This window comes from Centroberyx affinis, unplaced genomic scaffold (genome assembly GCF_046629955.1).
Source record: "Centroberyx affinis isolate AG114_WGS23_722 - 3 ecotype Tasmania unplaced genomic scaffold, CSIRO-AGI_Caff_v1 ptg000158l_1, whole genome shotgun sequence".
Lineage (NCBI taxonomy): Eukaryota > Metazoa > Chordata > Actinopteri > Beryciformes > Berycidae > Centroberyx > Centroberyx affinis.
In genome coordinates this window covers 248299-272092 of record NW_027278855.1, presented here as the reverse complement: position 1 = coordinate 272092, position 23794 = coordinate 248299, and the positions used below count along the sequence as shown (strand labels likewise).

Below are 23794 nucleotides of genomic sequence, written 5' to 3'. Positions count from 1 at the left end.
TATACAGAAGAAGAAGAAGCAGTTTTTCGTTTTGTTTTTTTCTTTTTACGGGAAACAGGATAATAAATAGAATCTAAGAGATTTAAGTCTATCCTCCAAGTCTCTACCCACACTGCAGCCCAATAGGTGGCGGTAATACACCTTTCAGTTGGATGTCAGCCGCCTCAAAAATAAAGAAGAAGAAGTAGTAGAAGAAGAAGAAGAAGAAGCGGGGGGGAAAGGAAGAAGAGATGCGTTTTTTATTTTCGTTCATACCATACACGTGAATTAAGTTTGCTAATTTAATTTGGGGACTAGGAGTATTCAAATCAATGTGTGGTAAGTGAGTTTCTTTCTGACCTCCTGGTGTGCTAGCTTACCTGACAGTGTAAATGCTGTGTTCTTGTCCACTTAAATTTAATAACATTTATAGTATGTCAACAAAACCCCCTGTACTCCCAGCGAGATTTGACATAGGGGCTCAAATTTATGACCTCTGATATCATTAAACATGTATGGGCATCTTTGGTGTCTTGCTCAGGGTGCTGGACTGTCCACGTCGCCGCCCCCTCTTTGGCGAAAGTGTAATCACATTGTAAATGGTGCAATTATCTACCTCATCGACATTCTCAGTAAAAGGAAGTGTCCCCTGTATGAGAGTCACCGTTGATGAAAAAGAGAGAGTTAACTTTTGAGAAGGCTGGGATATTTTGTGTTGGGGAACCACTAATTGTACTGCAACTGCACTGACTTTCAAATCACCTAACGTTAGTATTTGTTTACAATTAACCTGCCTGCCAAGAAGGCGATGCTGTGTATTGCTAAATTGTCACAAGTGGTCTGAGATGAATCCACTCATCTTTTGAATCAGATTAATGAGGCTACTCTTTTCCTCTTTATAGGTCCATTATCCCCTGCTGAGACATCTTGAGCATAGCAGTCCTGGAACAACACCATTTACACCTTCAACAGTAAGTGAAAATGACTGCGTTTTGAGTTTGCAACCATAGCAGTTTTGCCTAGTTGATGCCCTTTGTAGCACAATTCGCATTTCTTGCTTTGCACGTGAAAGGCTATCTACTCAAAGCAGGTCCTGCTAGTCACACAACTCATCAAGTCGGCATCATGCTGCTAAATAGGCTCTCTTAGGGATGCACCAATATTTTGGCAGACTATCAGTATCGGCCGGTATCAACTGTACGTTTTCTTCTAGGAGTGTGTCATTTAATGCAACTGTCAATTTAGCAACAGAATAAAATTAGCATGGTCTTTTGTTTAAAAAAACAAAACAAAACACTAAATTATCCTAAATGGGCATGTCTGAAAAGCGTAACCTGTTTTACACCTGCATTTATACTAAGACTTTTAGAAAAATACATGTTGGTATTGGCTGCTATGGGTGGGAAAATATCGCATATTGGTGAATCCCTATCTATTTCATACAGGCATGGCCCTCTAACAAGGGCTTTATTGGCTTAACCACTCAACTAGTTATCTCAGTATGCTGAACATTTGAATGCTCGTTCAGGCATAGCTTTTAAATGCGCAAGGAATTGCATTTTTACATTCTAAATTATAGTTTAAATCCTGAAACTGAAAAAAATTAACACATACCAAAATCAACTTGAACATTATTTGTGACCCTGCGTGTGCATGTTTCAGTGTCAGTGTTTCCCACCTATTGGTCAAGATTGTAGTCACTGACTAACTTAAACACCTAAATAAATAACGGCCACAATTATTCTGTCTACCATTTCTGTGTAGCCTAATATGCAAGGGCAAATGAACTCAATGAAATGAGTTTGCATTGCGATTGAAAAGTCAGCTTTGTATCATCTTACTTGTAGTCCAACAAAGTATACCGATATATACAGGGAGGAAGGCAGTATAGTGGACTTACTTACTAACTGAGCCAAATATCGTTTTAGACAAGCCATGCTGATATGAGGCGTCTTGGTCGAACCCTCTGAAGATCAATGCTGATCAAATCAGGATGAGCCCATACAACCCTATGGTACTCTGCCCTATATAAGGCGAGCACACATCCTCTCTGCATCCACGATGTCTTCAGCGACTCATGGGAGTAACAGGGTGACATGTTGGAGAGCTCCGCCTGTGATCACAAAACTTAAAGTTGCCTAGCATATCTATCGGTCTATTTCACACAGGCTTTGCCCTCTAACAGGGCTCTATTGGCTTAGCCGCTCATCTAGTCGCCTCAGCGCACTGAAAATTTGCATGCATGTGCTCAGCCAATCAGGATGAGCCTATACCCCCTATGGGGGGTGTATAGGTGAGCGGCCCCTCATTCAGCTTCCACTTTTTCTTCAGCGCCTGACGAACAAGTTTGCCTAGGATGGCATCATCTGAGACCAACATCGCTAAATACTGCCCAGACTGCCCCGGCCTGATCGCGTTCCGCATGAGGCGTGTTTTGAGTGCTTCGACCCGGAACATGCCGCTGACGCCGTCTCCGACTTGCCAGATTGCAGCAGCTGCAGGGCCCTTTCCATGGTGAGACGCCAGCAGCCTTGGGCTCATTTCAAATGCTATCAGCATCAGCGTTCTCCTGAAATCGAGCGCCACTGTGATGACAGTGAGGCGGAGGCCGGCGGAGACAGCGATGACAACATCTCCTCCATCTCCGACTTTTCCAATGTCCACGGGAAAGCTGCTATCTGCCACTCTGGTCTTCCCCCGCTCGATGACGCGCTGGCCACTCATTTTTCTCCTGGCTCAACCAGCTGGTCTGGCAGCAGGAAACATGCTCCTCCTCAATCCAGAGACAAGGAGACAGTGGAACTCTTCAGCAGGATTTTCCACCTGGCGGCTCAGACGGCAGCCGTGGCCAATAACCTGGGCCTGCTGCGGGTGTCCCTATCCACCGCGTCGACAGGGAAATCCTCTCTCACCACTTCTGATTTGGATTGTGTATCCCGTATTGCGGGACAGATGAACAATTTAACCAGAGTCACTGCCGTCGCAGGACGCATCATGGCTCTGTCTACCGTCGGGGCTCGGCACGTGTGGCTCGGTCTGACAGCCCTTCAGAAGAAGGACAAGGAGGACCTGCTGGGTGCTCCGCTGTCGCCTGACGGGCTCTTTGGCGCATCCGTCACCTTGGCTACGTAGCGTTTGCAACGCTTAGAGGAGGAAAAGGCTCAGCTACGCCGTCATCTGCCGTTGGCATCTTCTTCCACTAAGCAGAAGACTTCATCGCAGGACTCGAGGGAACGGCGTACGACAGCGTCCAAGAGGCGTGGACGGCGTAATGCGGCTTCCTCTTCCACTACGTCCTCTTCTTGCCCCCCACCGGCCCCGTCCTCGATGCAGCCCGCCTCGCCACCAGCCCACTCCGATATTGATGCTCCCCCTCCGCCACCTGCCCAGAGAGGACCCTGAGGTGTTAGTGCCGTGGTAATATTCCCATTGTGTCTTGTGTGAATGATGTGAATTTGTTTGTTTGTAATAAAACAAATTACTTCTTCCACAAAGAACCTATTCCTACCACCCTGATGGCCGATTGCTCTCTGTCCTCCTCCCACAAGGGAAACCAGCCAGACCAGCGATCACAGCCATCATTTTGCTCTCTGCTCGCTTCCCACATGGGAAGCATGGCAGAGCGGGGAGCAGTTCGGTGGGGGGGGTAACCCCCCCCTCTGGTCTTCGAGCCGAAATGGGGCGGCTGACAGTCTCAGCATCACCAATGAGAATGGTGAGACTGCCACTCATTCTGGTGGCACCGGCCCACACGCCAGCACCGTGGTACGCAGAAATGAAACAGCTGCTGGTGGCTCAGCCCTGGACAGTTCCCCAGTTTTGGGGGGCATTGTCTCAGGTGAACGGAGCGACAGGCGCGATGCCCAGCCTGGGACAGCCTCTCAGGGTTTGGTTCCTGAGAGGGACAGACTGATGCACACTGGACTGGCTGCGAATGTGGTGCAGACCATCCAGGGCACGAGGGCTCAATCCAGCATTGATAGCTACAAGGCTAAATGGTTGGGCTTTCAAAAATGGTGCGGGTAGTGGAACATCGATCCTGTGAACTCTTCAGTTGGATCTGTTCTCTTTTTTCTCCAGTGCCTGCTGGAAAGGGGGTTGGCACACTCACTATTAAAGTGTATGCGTCAGCAATCTCTTCCTGCCATGAGGAGTTTGGAGAGAGGTTGATTTTCGACCACCCCCTCATGAAGTGTTTTTTGCAAGGGGCTAGGAGAAAACGCCCAGTGGTGCGTTCCACCGCCCCCCAGTGGGAGCTGCCTTTGGTCTTGGAGGCTCTTTCTAAGGAGCCTTTTGAACCGCTTAGGCAGAGTTCTCTTAAGCTGTTCGGTTCGGGCTCTTTCGGTCCATCCATCAATAGTTCTTTTCGGTCTAGGACAATTCAGCTGGAGGCTTTCTATCCTCCTCCTCATGGTGAGGAGAGAGAGGACCGTTTATGGCCCCGTGTGTGCCTTGGCATGTTATGTGGAACGCACAGCCACAGTGAGGCACAGACAGCAGCTTTTTGTGTGCTATGCAGATAGTGTGGCTGGCAAGCCCCGGTCAAAGCAGAGACTCGCCCACTGGCTCTGTGAGGGAATATCACAGGCTTATGTGCTGGCGGGTAGGGACCCTCCTGCAGCCATCCACGCGCACTCGACACAGAGTGTGGCTGTGTCGACGGCACTGTTCAGTGGAACAGGTGTGGAGGAGATCTGCACAGCGGCGTCCTGGTCGACGCCCTGTCCATTCATCAGGTTCTATCTGTTGGATGTGTCTGGGTCTTTCTCCAGTTCTGTACAGTACTGGTACACGAGACCTGTGAAGAAATTACCTAATATGCACGAGTCTCTCGTGTTGTAGCTCGATGGAGACCGGCCACTGGGTTGGCCAGCGCTACACCTTACTGTTTTGTCAACATGATTTAAGTGTAATGATGGTTTTCACACCCCCCATTCTATAGACATGGGTGTGAGCAGAACCATATCTGGCTGACCTATTGCACTGTTACACCTTACACATACACATACAATGTTACACATTGTTTCGCCCCCTAAGCCAATAGAGCCCTGTTAGAAGGTGAAGCCTGAGTGAAATAGAACGATAGTTACATATTGTAACTCTAGTTCTATGATCACAGGCGGAGCCCTCTAACAGCTCGCCCTGCCGCTCCACAAGTCGCTGAAGACTTAGGTGGATGCTGAATGAGGGGCCGCTCGCCATTTATAAGCGTGAGACCCCATAGGGGGTGTACAGGCTCATCCTGATTGGCTGAGCATGTGCATGCAAATTTTCAGTGCGCTGAGGCGACTAGATAAGTGGCTAAGCCAATAGAGCCCAGTTAGAGGGCTCCGCCTGTGATCATAGAACTAGAGTTACAATACGTAACTATCATTCTATTTCACACTGGCTTTGTCCTCTAATGGGGTTCTATCGACTTAGTTAGCTTCACATCATGAAGCCTCCCCATTTAATCCTCTTCGAATTCAAATCACATCCCTGTGAATTTAAAATGTTTGGCTATGTTGCATGTTGTGCATAACTATAAAAGCCATACTGTACTCATAACAGCTGTTTTGGGGTAATCTAACCAACACATTCCCATTGCAGTGGCATATCGTCGAGATCGAAGAAGTATTCGAGAGACATATGAAGAGCACTTCCCGCCGAGAGATGTGAGAGAGGTAAGGGGAGACATCTTACATTGTCAAATATATGAGTTTGACTAAGTTTCTTAGGTAATATGCAAGTACTAGTGGTTACTTACAAACGATCCCTGGTATCATGACACTGCTATTGTTCTTTAAGTTGTTTTCTTGTGGTTAGTGGTAGTTTGATTTGAACTGATTGTATTCAGTCACTTTTGTTCATTTTGTACCCATGACCATATATCTATAGGCTAAGCCAGTCTGGAGACTATGGTGGTGTCTAGCACAAGACTGCCACCAAGTATTATATGTTTGCTATTTCATTCAAAGATTGTATAGTAACTCAAGATGCCTTTTGATATAGTTGATATACAGCATTTATATGATCACAAGAATCATATTCTTTCTTTCCTGAGGCTCAAGTGTTAGCACAGAGGAGTTCAGATGTACAAGTGTCCCTATCTCTTATATAATGGGAGGTTAGGACTCCTTGGAGAATAATGAGTCTTTTTGACCAGAAAAGGAGCTCACCTTTTCCTTAAATTGTACGTTAAACACCATTATTGGTTGGCATAATGATGAAGTAACCTTGAACCACTGTAGGAAATTTAAAAAAATATTTGCGGGGCAAGTTTTGCCCCTACAGTCTAACTCATCTGCATGTGTACAGAATGTGTGTGAGAGAAATATGTCGACATTGGAAAAGGTGACTGTAAAATAGGATTATTTTATATGAGAATTAGTAATTTTCAGCATTAGGATGAAATTAAGGTAAGTTTAAGCATTCTACAGTTCTACAGGCTCCAGGTCATTGTCTAAGGAGCAACTTTATCTTCAAGCAATGTATATTAATTAGGGCTGCAACTAACGATTATTTTCATTGTCGATTAATCTGTCGATTATTTTCTCGATTAATCGATTAGTTGTCTGGTCTATAAAATGTCAGAAAATGGTGAAAAACGTCGATCAGTGTTTCCCAAAGCCCAAGATGACGTCCTCAAATGTCTTGTTTTGTCCACAACCCAAAGATATTCAGTTTACTGTCATAGAGGAGTAAAGAAACCAGAAAATATTCACATTTAAGAAGCTGGAATCAGAGAATTTTGACTTCTTTTTCTTAGAAAATTACTCAAACCGATTAATCGATTATCAAAATAGTTGCCGATTAATTTAATAGTTGACAACTAATCGATTAATCGTTGCAGCTCTAATATTAATGACACCACAGATTTTCCTCTTGGCTCTTTGGTTCCTATATTTGCGAGATATCTTTTTTTATTTATTTTTATTTAACCTCTATTTAACCAGGAAGTCCCTTGAGATTGAAATCTCTTTTCCGAGGGAGACCTAGCCAAGACAGCACACCAGTTACAGTTTAAATAGAAATAAAACACAACAGACAGGGAATACAAACATCAGTTACAATTATAGTTTAAATAGAAATAAAACACAACAGACAGGGAATACAAACATCAAACACACAAGGAAGAGACTATATCCAGCTCAATTAAGGCAGTTGCATCTCTCAGTTACATGGACTTTTAACATGGCTTTAAATTTTTCCAAGGGGACTAGTTTATTAAGATGTAGTGTGCTCTGCAGATTATTCCAAGTCCAGGGAGCAAAGTAGGAGAAGGCTTTTTTCCCAGCTCTTTTTTTCCCCAGCTCTTTATGAATATCTGCCCATATTCATAAAGCTAGACTGAACTCTGGTGCAGTTGGAATAGCATGTTATTTATGAAATTGAGAGTTGTTCCCTTTTAGGCTCTCTCGTATTTAAAATTGAAGTAGCTTCCTTCACTTTTTTTTTTTTCCTACCTTTTTTGTTGGGGCTAATAACCTGAAATGTAAAATATGATATGTCTGACTTGTTTCAAAGCTGTAACTCCTGGCAATGGTGTCCTTTCAGGTGACAGTCCAGAGAGTTGTCAATATTGTTGAAAAGAGGGGCTCTGTGACTCGGCCAGAGCTGGAATACGATAGAGGATATGATGAAGACCAGTGGTATGGTGGTTCTCGAACTCACCAGGATGCAAGAGAATACCGTGGCGAAGGCGCTTACCCATCCAACGATCGTGGATACACTGATGACAACCCCAACTTTGGCAGTTTTCGCAGAAATTCCTCTCCCCCGCTAAACGTATGGCAAGCTTGGTTTGAAAAATCTATTGTCTTTTATGTTGAAAGTTTAACAGCAATTCACTATAAAACACTATATGCACATCAGAGGGTCTAGTTTTGAACCGTGAGCATATCTACTAGTAAGGAACATAATCAAACCGCATCCCAAAGTAGTCAGGAAAAACCTGTGTTGATGTGTTATTTATAATGTTAATTTTGTCTTGTAGGCCTAACATTTTTTACTGTTTCTGGTAGTGTCACAGAGAATAAAATGTCCACATTTGTAGTACTTTACAATTAAGGTCGTTCTGATTCAGATTATTTTTTCAGGAGGACCCGTACTCCCACTACAGTTCAAACAGAGATGACGGTCATTTAAGGCGTCAAGTAGAGATAAGGTAATTCATATAGATTCTGCTATTTGACCAGTTTGATCTCGAATTCTTTTTGGAGCATCCTTATGATGTGAAATTGTTACTTGGTGAATTGTTGTCTTCCTTCACTGCAATTCAAATGCTTCATGTAATGCTTGTACTGACCTCTAGGTGGAGGCAGAGTTCTGTCTTTTCCAAGCTGGACATGATTTGGCTTTTAGAATTTGAATCACTTAATGTGTGTTGCTGCATGAAATGTAATTGGGGAGGAAAAAAACTAATTGAGCCTTAATCTAACGCTAATTTCGATATTCTGTTTCAGTAAAGTTTGGACTAGGCCAGTCCATCAGTGATGAAACACTCAAAGCAAAATTCCCTCCTTTAAAGACATTATCATTGATGGTGAAGAATATTCCACACATTGTTACAAGCTGTTAGATAGACATTATAGTAATACAAATACTTTCTGCTACTGTACTGCACTCAAGTTTTGCCCTTGAAGCTTGGCCACACACAACAGCTAGATCCACCTAGCTCTACCCCATACTGCCAAGACAACCTTCTTGCCCTAGCCAGTTCAACATGCCAACACTTCACGGGCCAAGGCCCCCCTTCCCAGGAGTCACACCAGGCTAGAGACCGGGACAAAGGGCACTAGTGTCTACTCACTGAGCCAAAGAGCCAACCCCCCCAGAGGAAAAACAGCTGGGCCACTCCCTCTCCAGTCAAACACCCACACACTCCTCAGGTTTTCTGAGCAGCCTATGCCCTCTGTGTCCTTTCTGTCCAATTATATCATCACTGGATTCATCTGAAATGGACTCATAATGGCCATTTTTAAAGTCCATTATTTTACTGCACAGGAGATTTGCTGAGTACATTTGCCAAATTACTCAAATAACTAATAAGGGGCATTCTAGACTGGAGATTGTGTTTGTTTCCAAATTTCGAACTCCATGTTGGGCAGTTACTCACTATGCGTCGCAATAGCACAAGTCAGAGGAAGCGTTGTGAAGCAAACAGGGCTCACACTCATACATACAGGGAGAGAGGGGTGTGGGATATAGACAGGGGGTGCATCACCCTAATGTAACTCTTGGTAACAGAGGCAGGGCAAATTGGTTATCCTGCTCTTCTGTGGAGTTCTTGACCTCAGATGATGAATGGCAGATAATGAGTAAAATGAGAAACCAGCTAATTGCCAGAAATGCAACTTAAAGTTATGAGTCACTCTCCCTTTGAACCATCAAAGTTGCCAAATTAAGCCATGTCTTGTTTAATGTTTTTTGTAAACTGGCTTTGTGAATTCATTTAAAATTACTTGAAGTATTGATGTTCCTTCTTTTTTTAGAGCATAAACAGACGTTTTTTGTTAGTGGATAATTATCAAAGGAAGCGAAGGGAATAAAGATGCAAATAGTATCAGTTTCGTATTTTTGGTATGGCTGTTTTTCATTTTTTTGCATTATTTTTTCATCTTATGGGACCCAGGGATAATTTTAAGCTTCAGATGACTCATCAGATGATTGAATGGGTCTGACAATTTTCTTGCTGTGTTACTCAGTACTCCGAGGGTACTTTTTAAATCTCTGCCAGTGTGAGACATGACCCTTTTGACTTGTGTTGTTTTATGTCAAATGTCTGACCTTTCCTGATAACTGCTTGATTTGTGCTTATAGAATTCCTGTTTGTTCCTGAACAAAGCATATAACTCCTTTTTTTATCCATAGCCTTGTGATGTTAGTTTTGTAGGGGCACTGAAATACTACAACGATGGCAATTAAGTTTATTTGGCAAATGGCAAGCTGAGCCGTGGCTACTTCAAACAGGCCATAAGTCGTAAAAGCTTGAGGCCTTGTTAGGCCTGCTCTTTGTTTGGGATGTGGCTTGAGTTCAGGCAGGGGTCATGACAACCAGGTGCCATTGGGTCATTTATACCTCTGGTACTAAAGCATGTTGTTTAGGCACCGTTCAGCCAGGAAAATCATAGGGATCAGGAACATAACTGGTGATGTTTCAGTACATATGCTAGGCCTATCAATTAGTTGAAATCTGGAAACTGGTAATTATTTCACATGGCAAAGAAAGTTGGTTATGTCGTTTATGACTTCAGTTCCCGTGTTTAGCCAATATCATGGTTCTGCCGATATTTGAAGATAAATTTTAGTGAAAAAAATACCCATCCCTTTTTCTTCTGAAAAAGGGTTCTGTGTCTGTAGTCGTGACCATAAACTCACTCCTGAATTTGAGATGCATTTATTATTATTATTTTATAATAATCTATTATACCTATTTTTTTCAGGAGCAGGAGCAGAGGCAGCCCCTATTTCCGCAGCAGAGGTCGAGGGTCAGCCCCTCGAAAGTCCACACCAGACAGGGGAGACCACAAGTTAATGCCGCCACTTCCATATACAGACCGAGGGTATAGTTTTATAGTACACAGCCTACCCTTTTAAAATGTAATGACAGAACATGTAGCATGATTATATTCATTTGAATAACCTTGCACACTGCAAAAGGTATTTTTCCTCCTGAAATCATGTACAGTAGGACTGTCTAAAATGACATGAAACATGGCCTTGTTATTCAGGCGAAGTTCTCCTTATATCAAAATAGTCTACTATAAAATCCTATTTTATACAGCACATCTGGCTAGTTGCTCCACTTTTTACAATTTGTTTCCACCTCAAGGCATCATGTACGTAGATAGACATGGATAGACATATCTTGATATTGCTCATTGTAAGCATGAGGTACATTGCAAACTGCATTACATTTATAATATGCTTAATTATCATCAAAGACTGTTCAGAAATAAGAGAGAATATCCCAGAAAAAACAAACAAAGTGGGAGCCCAGTGGACCGGGGTGTTAAAGTAAAGTGCTGGTTGGGTGAAGTGCTATATAAGTCTGCAGCCTGTTCTTACAAATTATGCACCAACTACATTCAGTTGCACTGGAACCAGCAGAGAAATAGGCCTAGTAACTTGAAGCAGATATTTGTTATCTGAAGTTGAAGCTGCATTTGGGCAAGATTTTTATGTAATAATACATCCATCTTATCAAGCTAAATCATAAAGTAGGGCTGCAATAGCACAGAGCATCCCACTCCCCTGTGGAGACCCTGCAGATTTCCCAATAGTTCCAGAGAAATTCCGGTGTCATGTGTATATATACTTCTCCACCCACAGGCAGTAATGAATTGGTGAAATAATGACTGTCTCCTAAATCACAGCCAGCGAGCACTCTGTCCAGAGAAAGCCGGACTCACCAATGTTAGATTTTGAGATTTTGCCTCTCTTGTCCGCTTTGTATTCTCTGGTATAAAGCGATCATAGACTGACCGGCTATGAGCGTATTGTGTGCAGTTTACTGATGTCATGTTATGTGATTTCTGGGTATTGAAGTTCACATTTTTCACTTACCTCGCTGCCATTTGGGGCTGCCAATGTGCAAAGTTGGTAAACTAAAAGTTAATTGCCAGGAAGAATTAAGAGAGCAACCTGGCACTGCCAATTTTATTTTGGTTTTTGCAAGAGGTAGATACTGATTTCAAGCCCTTTTGTTAGTGCAGTCATTTTTTTGTCTCGTCACAAATATTCACCTGATTTGTATAATGCACATGGACATAGAGCTGTGACTTAAGTGCTTTGGGAGGATTTGATGGTCTCTGGAACTCCATTGTCGCTCTTTGTTTCCTCAGGGAGGACCATGATAACTACAGGCGGAGAGAGCCCTACACTTCTGTACGGGACCGTTCTCCTATACGGAGGGAAGGTCAGCCACCCATACCTGTCCGTACAGGATCAAACACCAGCAGTAGGAGCTATTCCCCTGACAAGGACAAAGGCTACACCTACCAGCAGCTCCAGCAAAGGCGTAAGTCCTTAGTCATCTGTGGATGTCAAATAGCACAAGCTTAGGATTTTGAAATGGAAAATAACATAATTATATTACAACAAAAATAATAATAACCATTACACGTTTGTTTGAATTTGGTCTCTGTGTTTGTATGTGTATCACTTGTCAATGTTTTGATTGTACATGTTATTTTCCAGGATATGAAGAGACTTGTGGCCATAACAGGGAACTTGGTAAGTTTCTAGAGAAAGGCATTTCACATGGGCTTAGTGGTCAGCACAGCCTAAGCCCACTTCTTCTTTTTAATTGTGCCTGATATTGTGTTCCAGTGATGGAAAAGTACCACAATTAAATAAATAAAATAAAGCTAAATAAAAAAAAAAAGAATAAATACAAAAATTGGAATAAAAGGTAATGCAATATATAAACAGATACAACTAGAAAATAAACAGAGACAACTAAAAACAGATGGAGCTTTACATAAAGGTGTTTATATAAAAACATAAAAATGAACGCACTCTCCTGCTCTGACTTCCACCTTTTGCTTTCTAATATCTGTTGTGGAACTAGCAATAACGGACCTGGCAATCTGACCTGCTGCCCGAGTGGATAGTATGTCTCTGAACTCCCTGACACTGTGATTGGCCGCTGCAGGCGAAACCTGAGAGAGCATGGCTAATGGGAGCGCTACAGTGGAGTTGTGAATTTCCTCCTGTCTAATCAAAAAATTGCATCAGTGAAAAGTTGGAATTATGCAGAAGAGCGACATGGGGAAATTGAGAGTGCAATTTTTGTCCCTGCAGCTGTCATAGCTTGTGCAATGACAGCAATACAGATCAGTTTCTCATCTTACTGAGACATGTAATTATATGTCTAAAAGAATTAAGCCATTCTAAGTGAAGCATCTGTTTTCAGAGGTGGTGTGTAATATGAGGGGTCAGGGTGTGCTGGAACACGTTAAGATGTTAATTACACTCACACCATGCACACTGTTAGAGGCTGGGAAAAGGATAGCCTTGGTTTATTGAGGTGGTTTGGCTTTCGATTCAGGGTCTGACCTTTTTCTTCAGTGAGAAAGCAGTTTACGCACTGACTTAACAGATGTCTTCAAAATCACCTTGTCCGTCATTTTACATGCTTTCTGTTCTTTTGTGACTTCTCACAGGCTTTAGAACTTTAATTAGCAAAGGTGAACCAGTGAAATTTATGGCTTCACATTTGCAAAAGCTTGTTTTTGAAGTGATCCGAGATGGTCAGAATTATTAGGCTGAGGGAAAGGAGATTGGACAGTAATTTCTCCAGTGTTAATGCTTTGATTTCTAACATGTATAAACATATTAATGTTCTGGAAGCCTGGTATCCATGTTGTACCCCCCTTTGAAGATGCAATAAAACAGTGAGAAAACAGTTGTCCCTCCCACCTCCACCCCCATCTGGAACGCTAATTAGGCCAGCACATCAAAGTACACAGAACAGGGTTTTTGGTGATAAGGAATACTCACCGGGCTTAGTGATACACATGGAGGCTCTGTACAATGTCTTTTCACAAAATGTTGGTGATAATGTATGATGCTGTCAAACTCTCTGTTATGTCTAGGCCGTCTTAAATATTGATATAAATTATTTGTAAGCACTTCAGCAATAATGCATTAAAGCCAATAAACAACAAAACTGGCAAGCATGAATTGAAACGGTGTTAAAGAAGAATAAAATAGGGAAATTCAACAAGAATAAGATAGGTGAAACAAATTACAAAATGCAAGCCTTAAAGGACAATGCCAGTTATTTTTAACGAGTAGATCTTTTCTCTTTTTGCCTTGACAAGAGTTCAAATCTCAAACCATTCTAGTGTATCGTTGCGTATCATATTTATCGCTATTATTTTTGGTTGCATATTTTGTGCTGATTAATCACTCATCAGCTTTCCTTATATAAAAGAAAGTCTTCCTATAACAGCTCAAAAATGAACACTTGAAAGAATGAAAATACTACACTAACCTCAGTGGTGAGGCATTTTTTCTGAAAATGTGTGAGTGTGTCATAATGTAGCCTCAGCTCCCTTTTGTTCTTCCAAGATACTGTATTGAGGCACAAAGAAGAAATGGAATGTCACAAGTGAATATAGATATTATGGCCAGCATAGCATTTTTGTCAAATGCTGTGATTTTCTTGGATTTTCAAGGTCTACAACTCCTATCAAGGCAAAAATCACATACATGTACACACGGCTATTATCCTTTACCTATCCCTATTAATCCAGATCAAGATTTTGCAATGAAATCCATGCTGATGTACAGTATGTGTCATGACATTTTCTTCCCAGTTAATAAATAGGCATCAGAAGGATTGAATGAAATCCAGTGAATAAGCTAGCTGTGGCATTCCAGTTGCTCCCGGCTGACATATGCCCTTGTTAATGCCCCTGATAGGGGCCACAGCTCAGACTATTGTGGCAAGATACATTTGGGACTAGCCATCCGTCATGGCTCAGTGCAAGTAGAGTGGCAGCACAGCATGCCCAGTGTGCTCGATAAGAAAAGAATGCAGCCTGTGTGCCCATTGACCAGCTGCCTGTTGGCAGTACCTCAGTGTAGACTTCAGGTTGTTAGCCTTCTTAGATGACTCCTATGTAAGTTAAATGCAGTTTGCATTTTCAAACAATACTTGGATTGTGTAACTCAGTATATTGAATATTACAGTCACTGAACAAAGCAATGAACTTATTAAAATACAGTTAAATGAAATGGTCCACTATCCAAGACCGCTTAAGTGTTTGCATAGAATTTTGTTAACAGCAGTCAGGCAGGTCTTTATTTCTGCTTCATTACACATTATTGAGTTTCAATATATAATCTGCATTGTCTATGCTAAAAAAATTATTTCATTTGCATAGGCTCGACACTCTCCGCTTCTCTTTAATTTGCAATTCATGAGCATCTGCTCCTATGCATCTGTTACTAATCATTTGAATTACTTATTATTATTATTATTATTTTACCACAGATTTTGTGTGGCTATAGGTATTGTAACACTACCTGTATATTACCAGCTTTTCCTTAGACAAATGTATGGTCTTTTGAAGATGGTGGGAACAATCAAAATTTATTATTTTATCTTTTATCTAGACTTATACTTGGTAATGATATTTACCTTTTAGCAGCCACAAATATTGGGTGCATTTGTACTGCACATTGACTATTAACTGTGGAACTACCTCCAAGTTTCACTGGGTGTCTCACAACCTGAGAGCCCTGTAGTTAGTAGGAAAAAAAATCACAAGTCCAAGTGTTTTTAATTTTACCTTGGCTCTGTCTCATCGCCATGGGAGATTCCTTAAATAAAAACAAACATCTACAACTTGGCCATATTTGTTTTTTATAGACATATTGGAGCCGGCAGAGCACAATATTTCAATTTAGCCACAGCTGAACTCCTCGACCACTATTGTGTGGGAAGCTCCAGCAAGAGAGTGTAAAATAAACAGCGATTTATACTGTTCAACTGCCTCATAGCGTCTTATCCTCTCCATTGTTCACTGTACAATAATAAGTGAGTGATTGCTTGGTGGCTCACAGTAGAACTTAAATGATTGTTCCCCAGTGTGTTTTTAATACAGAGCAAAATTAAATAAAGGAATGTTTTGGTGGTCCTGATGTGTTCTTTATATTACCCTGTTTTTTAATAATGTCTCCCCCTGTCCACAGTTCCTTTGTTTACTATAGGCATCTGAGGTTGATTGTCTGCTGGTTTGCTTACTGCTGTTTCCATTTCTCATGACTCTTTCTCCACAGATAAATCCAGCGTACTGACTAGCCACACTCTCAGCGACTCTGTGGACGGGTCTCCTCGCAGCTCAGTATCATCAAAGGTAGGACCAGCATGTGAAGGCATTCTGAACCAGTATCACCATCACATTAATATTTTTACTAGGATAAAATACAGAAGCACCTAGTGTTTTTAAAGGCTGGAAAAATAAATTTGCTTTAATGTGAGCAGTCTAGATACTAGTAACTTCATAAAATGACTCTCTTTCCATTTCCTAATCACAACCGCACCTGTAGAAACACAAATTTATTGCCCAGCATGGCAAATGGAATCTGCCACAGATTGTTTTTATGTGATTCACTGTAGTGCCCACAAAACAGGGCATGCGGTTCATGGCCGTTATAGTTCCCTTTTTCTTGTGGTTTGACATGGGCGCGATGAACGTGGAAATGTTCATTAAGTGTGTCCCACTTCCTGGGATGGAAGGATGACAGTCCCAGGACTTTGTTAATTGGGGAAGGGGGTGTATGAAATCTTAAACTTACTTTTTTCAGCTGTTAATCAATGTTCATGGCAATTTTATGTTGAAACACATCCATCCTAGTCATAATCACAATACATCACATACTTATTTTTTCCTGGATTTTCTGTGCAAATCCTGGCTGCATAGTGGTGTTTTGGTGATTTACAGAATTTGCACTCACCATACATGTTACAATCTGTCCCATTTGCCCACCCTTCCCCTTTCCCTCCGCTCCTTCATGCTGCATTTTTCAAAATCACGCAGTAGGTGGAGAAAGGCTCAAAGTGAGGGTATCGTGACTCTTTAAAGTCTAGAATAAGATACTGGAATAAAAGGAAATAACATATTTTCTTTGATTCAGGCCCATGTAGGTTGTTATGTTTCCTTTAATTGTGATTGATGCATTTGTGTCACAGGCTTTTCACTTTCATCTTTGGCTGTCAGGATCCTTTGATCAGAGAGATGTATGTGGCAAAGCATTTCTGTTTACTGTTGACATGCTGCAAGCATAATGAGGCATGTGCAGAAACAAGAGCACAACACCAGTAACAGAGCAAAGATGGCTCTCTTCAACTTTGTTACAGACTTTGAAATCAGAACCAGTTTCTAAACCTGGTGACCTGAGCTCTAACCCTTAACCTTTGGCCTGCCAGGAAAACCCCCCTGCATCTGTAACGGAGTCGGAGGAGGCGGTGGCTGCGAGCACGGAGCCAAAGACACCAGAGGAAGACTTCAAGGCCCGCCGGGCGCAGGCCATTGCGGCTAAAGCTCTGGAAATTGAGACGGTAATGAGATTTACTCGATCAGACGCCACAACTGCTGTTAATTCTCCATTATACTGACTGGGTGTTGGTTTTGCCATAACTTTACGCCAATAACTTGTCTCCATTGGCTTTATTAAATCTGAATCCTTCTCCATGAGGATCGGTGGGTTTCTAAATATTCTGTGGCCAGATACACATATATTTGAGAAACATGTAACTTATTATTTTGGTGGAGAGAAGGAGGATGAGTCGGCAGAAAAGTCCTAAGCACCTCAGGTTGTGACGCTTCACATGGCCTGCTATTTGGATTTGCGCTGCTTTTCCTCCCCTTCAACACACTACGCTACAGTACCACTTATCTGTTCCCGTTAAAGCAGGGCGGGAAATGCCCTGCAGGATGCAGCCGGCCCACCCACAGTGTGGTACGTCTCTTGGCATTAGCACACACATGCTTACACTGCCATTTCTAACCAGTCTACAGCTGTGGTGAGCGGCAAGAGCCTCTACTGTGTCTTTACAGTAACATCTGCCCCAGGCTCAGCTAAACACACACTGATCCATCACTGCCATGGAAGGCCAAGCTGACTAGATCAAGTAGTGTGTTAATGCTTGGGCAGGAGCTGGTGTGGCGAAGACGTCCACTGACTGATTTAGAGTGACGGCTCCGATCCACAACATTTCCTCAGCCCGCACTATGAGACAAGCCTGTCACACACAGCCACCAAAAACCTTCACTTCTCCATCCTTTGTTGTAACCGTTTAAAAATAGGCTCTGAGACCACTGAGACTGAACAACGAGGTCTAGATATATACAGTACTGTGCAAAAGTCTTAGGACCCTAGATTTGTTATATACATTTCTTAGGAGTCTTAGATGTTTATTTGTTTTCTGCATTAGTGTGTCAGTAGACTGCTGTTTATTGTAAATTTTTGATATTCAGAAACTTTTAATTTCATTAGTTTTGAAAGCATCTTCACTTTATGGATTTCTTTGACATATGCCTAAGACTTTTGCACAGTACTATACAACTCTGTCAGGATTTGGCTGCTTCAGTTAGGAGTGGATTTGTCTCATCAGCGTAGTTCACTGCATCACTGGGTAGGCTAAGAGCCTGCTGTGATACATAATTTCTATGATTGTTTCAAAAGGGAATCAGAAACCCCAAACATAAATTATGCTCTGACACAGTAAACATTCCTGCTTGGGTGCTGCCTTTTTTTACATTCATAACATCTTTCAAGTTGTTAAATAATTCCATTGCAGGCGTGATAAATCGCAGTTGTTTTGTAAACCTTTGTCACAGTACCTCATTCTCTTTGAGTTTGATGCCACTGCTGACCAGTGAAGCAGTTGATTTGTTATCCTCTAATCAAGCAGGGGATTAAACAAAATACATCTGAACATATAATAAGAACAACAACATATAAAATCAGAAAATAGCCATTCAGTACTTAGCTAAGTTCCTGGGAGTGATTTTCAGAGAAGTTCATTCATCATCTCAATCAGTGCAAATGAAACATATCCATTTCAACTATTAGCCCCTCCATCGAGAGGTCCGGTTTGCAGCTTGAGTGATTAAAATGGCTCTTTTAATATCCCCTAATGTGTACCAGCCCTCCAGTCATTACCCCACTTCCCTTATTACGAAGGACCCCTGCCTGCATCGGCGCTCATTTGAACAGAGCCCCACTAAGTGTCCATGTGAGAGCCGTATGTATAATCTCAGGCCCCTAACGCCCCCCTTCCTCCACCCTATATCCCAACACACAAACGCACACTCCTGTCTGTACCCTCATAATTTGGACCTCCACAAACATCCGATCTGTGTAGAAGCCCACTCTAAGGCCCTTAGTGCTGCCGTCTCTCTGGGGCTCCAGCCCGTCCTGTGTGGCCCTACAGTATCAGGCTGTGGGATCAGTCCATGGCTCCCACTGCAGTGAAGGAACTTAGGCAGAACCTCCCCACAACCTTTTCTCACAACACACAGAGCACGCTCAGGTCAAAAGCACCCTTCCTGTTTGTTCAAGTAACAAGGGAGCGGTTTTGAGAGAATAGCAGTCTGTTTGAAGACACTCCACCATTCCGCAGTAATGTAATGACTTGAATGTGGAGTGACGCTCTTCCTCTCACACAAATATACTCCTGTGCACAGTCCTCTAAGCTCCAGTACCATCAAGGGAAATCTTTTAATTTGAGTTCAGAGTTCATTGCAAGGCCTCTTTTTCCACCCTTTTCCTCTTCCTACTTTGAAGCTTTAAAGTGTATAAAACGGCGTATATGGGACATAATGAAGTGAAAATGTAATCAGTGTCAACAAAGGATGTAGCTTGGGAAAAGCTTAGGGAAGGTTTTGTTTTGAAAGATGGCAAACATAATCAGGCCTAAGTGATTAGAGGGGCGCTGGGTTGTGGGACACACACCACATGCTTTTGTCTCATTTAGCCCATGTTTCCTCTCACATCTTCAAACCTGGAACCAATTTTTGCTTCCCCGCAATAATGCCCAGAGATAATCAAAATGTTTTCCAAAGGAGAAATTTGCACTTACAAGATGGTTTGGAAAGCCACCTGAACTTAGAGTTGTAATGATAAATTAAGGAACAAAGGTTCAGAATAGCCTAAGAAGGCTAGACAGCATGTATGTAGGCAGGGAAGCCAGCCTGCGTAGTTGGAAGAAGTTGACCCTGGGCTTAGTTGGCCACACGTGTCGTGAGTCTCTCACTTCCTTGTGGTCGGCACTGAAGACTATCATTATGTGGGGCCGTGAATTCGCTTGACATGATCTGCAGACATTAAAGCATCAGGCTGAGTCCAAGGAGGTTTAAACATCTCCCACAGTCGGGGATATTTCTGTCAAGAGTTCTCGTCATTCTCATGATTTTCTTGACTTTTCCTCCCCAGTGTGTGCACAATGCATGCTGTTGTGGTACAGTTTATCCAAGCTTTCAGAAAATGGAATGGCATGGATAATAACCTGTATTCCTTTAACACTCAAACTCTTGTGAAGACTGTATTTAGTCTTTGTCAGTTGTCTCGCTGTAGCCCAGTACCATAATATTGGATACATGAACGCATCTTTTTGTCCTAACTGGAGCGCAACAGTGTTCCGACCTGTGAAGCGCAGAATGTGGGTTAGGGATGCGGGAATGAACAGATAGCTGTGCGTCAACTATCTGAACATGCTGTAGCTAGTCAGCAGGGGTATTATCAGGCTGGTACGGAGAGAGTGAGTGTGAGAGAGAGCGAGAGAGAGTGAGAGATAGAAGGGGAATGCAGGAGAACTTCAGACATCTAGGGGCTGGAGGCATCGCAGATTTTTAGCTTTGCATTTAATTAGCAGGTAGAGCAGAAAATGGAGACCCCTCATTTTCTCCCTCCTGAGAGCATGGTGGAGTGTGTATAATTTCACTTAACCTTACCTAGCCCACTCCAGTCACAGACACACATACAGTACGTACACACTTTATGTGCACCTGTGACTTTTGGACTGGAATTCTCAACAGAGTCGATTTGGTCTAAAATGGGTGGGATTATTAATAGAAGAAAGCAGTTTAGCCCTGAAAAATCTTGACAGTAGCATGGCTCACTTACGTCAGCTGCTGGAGACCTGTTTTTTCGCTTGAGTAACGCAGTGAATGTTCCCATGTGGTGAACTGTTTCCATCCTTATTGTTCTGAGTTAAATGTCATATTATTGTTGTCCTCCTTTTCTTGACCTTTTCCAGTTGTTGGGAGTCTTGTCCCACCCAAATGAGCTACCTCGCTCCCAGAATTTGGTCTCAGAGTGCACCTTGATAGTGGCTATATGGGTAATTTAAAGTTTCAAATTTAGGACACTGGAGGATACTGTCTTGTACCAAACTGTCTTTAAATATTATACAGACTCTCATTCCCCCAATTTTTCCTTTCTCTCCCTGATAATAGCACTCATGCACCTTACCATGTCAAATCTAGTATACTACCTTATTGCAGACACTTTTTATTGCTTACAACCACCAAGAAGCATCATGAAATTGTCAATTAACAGTCTTGTCACAATCATTCAATGGTTTTACAAATGTTCTTGTGATCAGCACACACAAAATGATGGGTACACGATCATGAGTCAGCCTAGATGCACATGATGTTGAAGTAACAACATTTGTGGTTTTAAATTTCCCCATAGCTGACAGGATCCTGGAATATAGCCGTATAACCGGTTAACCTCATATCCTGCTCAAGGCTGGACATTGATTGAAGTTGACAGGCAGCAAGTTTCTTTACGCCTTGAAAGTTACCAAAGCTGCTAAGTTTTTTTATTGTTTTTTAACTGCATTCAAGACACAGACAGACAGTATCAGATAATGTCACTATGTTGTTCTCCAAAAAAAAAGGCCTGTGCAGCCCAGATTCCTAAAATGGCTGTGCGGTCTGAACATGACACAGTTATACCTCTAAGGAAGCTGGAACCATTTGATTAAATCACTACTTTGAAGAAGTAGGTCACATCTCTTGCCACTTAAGTAAAATTGATGTAAAGAATGACTGTTTTCCATCTGACAAAGTGATTAGTGCCAACTGTTCCCAAAATAGTAAGCTTTGTCCACTGGAAAAATGATAGATACATATTTTATAGATATTATGATAAATGTTTTTTGTAGATAAAAAACATTTGTGCAAAATAGACTTCATGTTTCAATTATTAACTAGTAATGGAACCACGGTTTGATTTCGTATTTGTAGTGACTGACAGAGTGCAGCCTTTATGTTTTTTTTTAAGCATACTTTTATTTATTTTAACTTATATTGAGGGGAGAGGGGAGCTGGGCAGGATTAGCTGAACCCTGGAGGACCCTGCTGTCCCAGACTGCTCCTTGACTGTTGGGCCACTTGATAGGCTGGTGTGAAAGTTAGACCAGACCTTGCCCTCTAGGAGGCATCAGCGCAGGGCCCCACATTGAGCCTGTTCGCCCCAGGTGATAAAGGTCTAGTGAGCTTGCACCTGGGACACTAATAAAGAAGTTAACAGCCGTTTTGGGTAGGCAGTAAAATGTGAGCGGGACGTGAGAGCTTGTTACAATGTGGTGTGAAAGAACGCTGCAGACCCACTAACATACTCTGACACCTCGGCTCCCTTTTGTTTCGGGCGGACACACACTTGCATGGGCTCGCACACACACATTCACACACCTGTTTCATGGAATACACCTACTTGCCAGGACTGGGTTCATTAAGTTCACAGTTTGGCGTTGGTATGATGAGACCAGGTCTGGAACATTCACAGCTTGTGTTCTGGATAGGACTGCTCTTTTTTTAGTGATGTCAGTTTTAATGTTTGCTCTGTGGGCTCTTATGAATAAAATGTCATTTCCTTTTATATAAGTTATGTATGCTTCATTTTGTCATAATGAATATTAATGAGATTCCTGACGTGATTGGTTTTTGTACAGCTGTACAGACAGGACTGTGAGACGTTTGGCAGAGTGGTGAAGATGTTGGCGGCTAAGGAGCCCAGTTTGGACAAAATGCTGCAGACCCCACTGACAGAGAACCTGTTGGAGATCAAGCAGCGTTGCCTGGACGACCTCAAGCACTTCATCAAGGAGCTGGACCAGGTCATACAGCAGCCGGAGGCCTCAACGTAAGAAAAAAAATGTCCATCTGAACATGTCAGTGAAGTGACAAAGTATGGAGTCTTAAAAATCTCAATTTAAAACGACTGGGGGAAACAATGTGCCAGCTGGATAGGCTAATTTGACTTTTTTTTCCAATGCACTTTGACTTACAATATCATGAAATAAGGCACACCACTCCACTGGTTTGCATCTAACTTGATTCAAGAATATTCTTTGAGTTAGAGTCATATGTATTGGAAACAAGTGAAAATATATTGCATCATTGGCAGTTTTTTTTCTCTTGTTTTAGAAAAAATTATTTTAAGATTCAAAACTAGATTAAATGACTTGTTGAAATGGACATTTTTACAGTGTACTAGAGGAGGGACGTCTGGAGGGAGATGTGTTGATTCAAGTTTAATCAACCTATAATTTCTATGCATGCCTGAACAGTCCAGTTTTCAAGCCGTCTGTTGGATTTGGTGGAGTAGTTTTCATTATTTTCTAATAGTTTAATCATACATTGAGGTCATTTAAAAAAGACGGTAGAAACGGTAAAAAAAGGTAGAAAGGTAAATTAAACAACAGTTTGCCTTACTGTGATCTCAAGATTCTAACAAAGTTGTTTACATTCAGTTTGACAGTTTGACCTACATACCCAGGTTGAGCCCAGACTACATTTTAAAGTAAGTTAAGTGAAATGTTTGACTATTCACCCAGCTAGAGGCTTGGCCATAGTATTGCTGAATCATACTGATTCAAACTGTTCTATTTAGGAATAATAACGAGGAATAAAAGTATTCGATAATAAAGCTTTTCTATCATAACCGTTCTCTCAATCTTGATACTGATATGGAGAGAATGGTGCATCCAGTATCTGTATTTCTTAAGTGCAACTAATGCTAACTATCACACAAGTATTTTGCATTATGTTTTTTTCTGTCCGCTCTTTTTATATTAACAAGTTTCATTTTTGTGTTTAGATTATACATTTTTGTCTTGTTTTGACTTACAAGTGAAAAATGTGTGTAAGTGAACAATGTTTTTAGATTTTCATATAGAATTTTGTTGTAAATAAAAGTTACAAGGTCTTTAAAGTGAAACATCTTTTCTCCTGTGTTTTGATATCTATCTCCCATTAGTTACATTCAAGCAGAAAAAAAAGCACAAAATCATGATATATATTTT

General features: G+C 41.9%; 1 protein-coding gene across 1 annotated transcript; it reads left to right on the top strand.

Annotated features, from left to right (window-relative positions):
• The first annotated feature begins 296 nt into the window (after positions 1–296).
• Positions 297–23642, top strand: LOC139655636 (periphilin-1-like). The gene is made up of 11 exons (XM_071533090.1): positions 297–318; positions 882–950; positions 5569–5642; positions 7516–7746; positions 8058–8125; positions 10404–10523; positions 11805–11980; positions 12160–12195; positions 15754–15830; positions 16904–17035; positions 22442–23642. Coding segments are annotated over exons 2-11 (1110 nt in total). The 5' UTR covers positions 297–318; positions 882–949; the 3' UTR covers positions 22637–23642.
• Positions 23643–23794: the final 152 nt, after the last annotated feature.